Source organism: Gadus morhua, chromosome 3, assembly GCF_902167405.1.
Source record: "Gadus morhua chromosome 3, gadMor3.0, whole genome shotgun sequence".
Lineage (NCBI taxonomy): Eukaryota > Metazoa > Chordata > Actinopteri > Gadiformes > Gadidae > Gadus > Gadus morhua.
In genome coordinates, this window is record NC_044050.1 from 23598972 (window position 1) to 23603971 (window position 5000).

The following is a 5000-nucleotide window of genomic DNA, read 5'->3' on the forward strand; positions in this document are numbered from 1 at the left end:
ACACACACACACACACACACACAGTAAGTCACACGTTGCCTCACATGCCCTGATCACTGTATAACTCTGAGAGGCGTGTTCCTCTATTATTAATACACTCGGTTATTTCTATCATATTTTTTAAGGTGTTTGTTCTTATGTATTGTGTATATGTTAGTACCATTGTACACATTGTCTTTACATTTGTCTGCACATCGACATGCCTGCCAGGCTGTTTGTTCATCTGTTTCCCTCTGGCTGTCAACACACACACCCAGACACACAGACACAGACAGACGCACCAGGCAGATGTCTCCTCTCCCTTTCAACGCTGTCTGTCATTCTGCCCCCCCCCCCCCCCCCCTCTCCCACTACTCTCTTAACACTCTTTGGTTTCTCCTCTTCCCTCTACTTTTCTGCACTGCCATAATTTAAACCCTCTCTACGCAGCACAACGCATATGGTGCAAGAACGGGCAGAGGTTTGTTTGTTAATTGATGCATAGGCACTGTAGGTGTACGGGCCGATTCGGAGCGCTCGTCCGCATTAAGGCAGGATTTAAGTGCAGAGTTATGTCTGGACAGGGTCGATCTTTTTATGCGCTTTTCATGCATCTATTCTCCCTATTTACCTTCCACTGCAGTCGGCGTTTGTGTGAATATCTTCAACTGGCGAGCTAATCCATCTCCCGCTAATGTTCAGAAGTGCAATTGTGTCCTTTTTGTTTTTACTGATGACTATTACGAATTCAAACTAAAAGAGCTTTGCTACCATTCGGTTGCTTGGCACACATGCAAGACGCACGTGTGAGTGAATTAAAAAAAAAATGTTGACACCGATTTGATTACATTTTGCAGTAATGTGATTACAGATGACATACTCATCGCGTCATTAGTCACCGTTGGTCACGATGTGGAACCAGACACTGCTTAACGTATCCAACATTAGTCGGATCGCGGTGACGATAACAAGCTGTGAGTATCACTCGTCCTCCTCCATAAAGAGACCGCACAACTCACCGTGTGAATAATATCAAACAGTGACTAGAGAGAGGAGCGTTTTCCTTTTTGCAATACAACCAGACATGACACCCTGCTGTGTGTGTGTGTGTGTGTGTGTGTGTGTGTGTGTGTGTGTGTGTGTGTGTGTGTGTGTGTGTGTGTGTGTGTGTGTGTGTGTGGGTGTGTGTGTGTTGTGCACGCACGGGTGTGTGTGTGTGTTCAGCACGAACAACCGCCCAAGCAAATGTTGCCACGGGTTGTGGGCTCGAATCCCGCTGGGGACTCCTACACAGTTTCTGCTCTGTAGCTGCAGTCACGGTGAACAGCCGTGTATGATAACTGCTACATTATGAAACACTTTTACACATTTGGACTCAGTGTGGCTCCCCCTTTCTGAAATCGTTCTTCTTTCTCTTCCACAGATGCAAATTCTTGACAAGTTCCCGATCGAGGGAGGACAGAAGGACCCCAAGAAGAGGATCATTCCCTTTCTCCCAGGTAACCGCACGCTCACCCCCAAGACCGGGTACCATTCCAGTACGGCTGTGTTGTGGGAATTAGTAGCAACTTTGCCGGGAGGGGCACGTAAAGGGTTATGTCCGTTTGGCGTCTGATTCCTCGAGCGAGCGAGCCAATCAGAGGACTCCGCTGAGGACATGTTTAAATACGTTTCATCTTCGTTCATCTTAACGTGCCAAAGCTTTTTCGGGTTTATCCGATTAACAATATGAATGCGGCTTATTTTGTTTGCAAGCAAGCTTTCTTCAAGAATTGCTGTAAACGGGTCAGGCTCCGAAAATAAAGTCTCAATCCACGAGTTTTAAGACAGTTTGCATCCATAAGTGTGCATTACCGCCATCTGCTGGTCTCTCACTCTGCCCATCTAATCCGGCAGTGCTTTGCCGTGTGTGGAAGGGCCCAGGCCAAGACGGAAATCGTGTAGAACGTAGCCGCATGTGACGAGAGTGAAAATCACTATTGGGGCCTGAAAGACTATCCCAGTAATTTACAGGGAACTATGTGTGAAGGCTGTTGATGATGTTATTTGCCGATGGATGTGTTTGTGTGACTGTGTTTGTGAATGTGTGTCTTCACTGTCTGGGTGTGTGTTTATTCCTAAGTGTGTGTGTGTGTGTGTGTGTGTGTGTGTGTGTGTGTGTGTGTGTGTGTGTGTGTGTGTGTGTGTAAGTGTAAGTGTAAGTGTGCACTCTGTATGTCTTTGTGTGTGTGTGTGTGTGTAAGTGTGTACTGTATGTCTTTGTGTGTCTATAAATGCGTGTGTGTGTGTGTGCTTGTGTTTGTCCTTGTGTGTATGTCTGTGTGTGTGTGTGTGTGTGTGTGTGTGTGTTTGTCCTTGTGTGTGTGTTTTTGTGTCTGCATGTGTCTATGTCTGTGTAGAAATGTCTTTGTGTGTGTGTTTGTCTGTCTGTCTGTATGTCTTTGTGTGTGTGTGTGTGTGTGTGTGTGTGTGTGTGTGTGTGTGTGTGTGTGTGTGTGTGTGTGTGTGTGTGCATGCATGTATGTCTTTGTGTGTGTCTGTGTATATGTGAATCTATATGTGCATGTTGCGCACTGCCTCAGCATTGATCCGAGTGGTGAAGCGGGCAGGAGGAATATCTCACGGTCAAACGGTGGGAGTGAAACGCGGTGGCCGCCTCCAGGATAACATGAGAGTGATCGATGGCTCTGCTTGCATCCGCTTGATTACCATAGGAGGCTGACATCATTGCTGCTATTTGTGCGGTTGACGTGCACGCCTGCGTTGTTTCTTTTTATGTTGACACTTGCATAGCGTTTCTTGTATATATGTGTTGGTTTTCTTGCATCCTTCTTTTTCTATGCCGTTTTCCAAGCGCATGTGTTTTTCTTTTGTTCAATGTGAATCGAAGGATGCATTCCTGTAATTAAAGTGGTGGAGACACACTTTGCTTGTTGTTTCACTCAGAGAGTGTGTGTGTGTGTTTGTGTGTGTGTGTGTAAAAAATTACACAAATGTATTAAAACTGTTCTATTGACGAGGCACTAAGCGTGTAGTTAGCTCCTTCAAAGTAAGAGCACAGCTAGTGTTGAGTGATAGGGTAGGAAGGGACTGCTGTATATCATAGGCTGTAACTACAGTATGGACGTCACAGCCTTGATGTCACCCGTCATTCGACCCACCGCGGTTATGAAGCCACAGATTTCATGCTATGGGAAAGTGGTTGACGTTTAGCAACCAACTGGGGAAACAACCCATATTTGGCTTATTGACGGTGGGAATTGAGTGGTTCCATCGCTGTAGTCAACGGACAAAAGTCACTCGTAGGAAATCCTGGATCACTCTTCAATGGAATAAAAACGTCAAACCGTACATCAAAAAACATATTACATGTTGAGTGGAACAAAGCACTGAGCTTCTAGTTCAACGAAGCAAAACGCACTTGCTTTCTAAAGTATTAGGAGGGTGGAAGGGTGGAACCACACGTGAGTCACCTCTGCAGTGGCGTCACAAACAGGCCTTGTGGTCATTTTATACTCCTCTAGACAGGGAAAGCACGCCCCCTGGAGTAACTACAAGTAGAGTTAACGCAAGATTGAACTCCAACCCAGAGTGCAACTTTTAAAACAGAAACAATCAGTTAAATTGTGCCGTTTAATTTATGAGATTGTCGGTATTCGTTGCCATCGGCATGTGCTACAGATATATCTAGATCATTACGCTTTAAAACGGGAATACATATATGAATAAATCTCCAATACAGAGCGAGAGAGACTGTGGCAGACTTGGTTCTGCCCTGTTTGTTTTGCTAGAGGCTCTCCTGATGCCACCAGAACAAACAACATACCCCCCCTGTCTTTCCACACACTCTGTCTGTCTGTCTGTCTGTCTGTCTGTCTGTCTGTCTGTCTGTCTGTCTGTGTGTATTATATGTTGTGCGACAGCATTGCAGGACCACCAGAACGTCCACCTGGCGCCACATGCACCACATTACGATCCGTTTAGCACATTAACTAGCAGCGTCCTCGCTCACTCGTGATGAGCGCCCCAATATTGACTGTGGAACACTTAGAAGAGGGGAAATAAGACCAACGCAAAGTGCCTCGGCTTCATAGCGTGGAGGAGTTCATATCATCAACCCATTACACTCTACCATCATGTCTCTGCATTTACATTTTGCATTAAGGGGGTTTTGCTGAGGCTTTTATCCAAAGCGACTTAACAATTCATGCACACATTCACACACCGACGGCGGAGTCAACCATGCAAGGCGACAGCCAGCTCGTCAGGAGCAGTCAGGGTGAGGCGTCTCGCTCAGGGACACCTCGTCACTCGGGCAGGAGGAGCCGGGGATCAAGCTAGCAACCTTCTGGTTATCAGTCTACCAGCCGTACTTCCTGAGCTGCTGCCGCTCCCCACTGCTTCACACATGCAGAACCGTCCAAAGGCACGGAAACACACTCCGCCGCAGCAGTGGCACTCGCCTGGCGGGCTGTCGTGGATGATGCATCGCCACACTGTGCCACTTCACACGACTCCCCAGGAAAACACCGGGTGGGATTAGCCACAGTTTGAGGGGATCGCATAACACATCCGTCTGGGCTTGGAGGACGTCTTTAGAACGGTGGTGATGTCACTTCCTGTGAGGGCAGAAACCCCCTGCAGGGTTTTTTGGCGGAGGGGAGGGGACGAGGGAGGGGTGGAGGGGAAAGGGTAGACATCCTTTGATCCCCCCACAACCCCCCCCCCCCCCACCCACCCACCCCCAAGTGATAGGAGGGTGAGGGTCTTAGAAAGAACCACTGTGTTTATAAATCCTATTTGCTCTTTGGAAAGCCAATCCGCAAGCAGAGGTCGTGGAATCCATAAGGGGGGGCAGAAAAAATGCAGCTAAAGCCCGGAGGCTAAGAAGGCCTTTGTAGTGAAAGGCTGGGGGAGGTGTTACTGATATCTGCTGGCAGACCGGGGTACTACATAAACAAATAATAAGTTCCGCTTTGAACCCAAAAAAATATAGAATTTTGTGTACTGGCTGTGGTGCG

At 47.4% G+C, this 5000-nt stretch overlaps 1 protein-coding gene across 4 annotated transcripts in view; it reads left to right on the forward strand.

Moving 5' to 3' along the window:
* Positions 1-5000, forward strand: part of sh3pxd2aa (SH3 and PX domains 2Aa) — a 95626-nt gene that overhangs the window by 22718 nt on the left and 67908 nt on the right. For all 4 annotated transcript variants that reach the window (XM_030351588.1, XM_030351589.1, XM_030351586.1 and 1 more), the window contains exon 3: positions 1403-1478. In XM_030351588.1, the coding sequence (XP_030207448.1) occupies positions 1403-1478 (76 nt within the window). The remainder of the gene's footprint in view (positions 1-1402; positions 1479-5000) is intronic.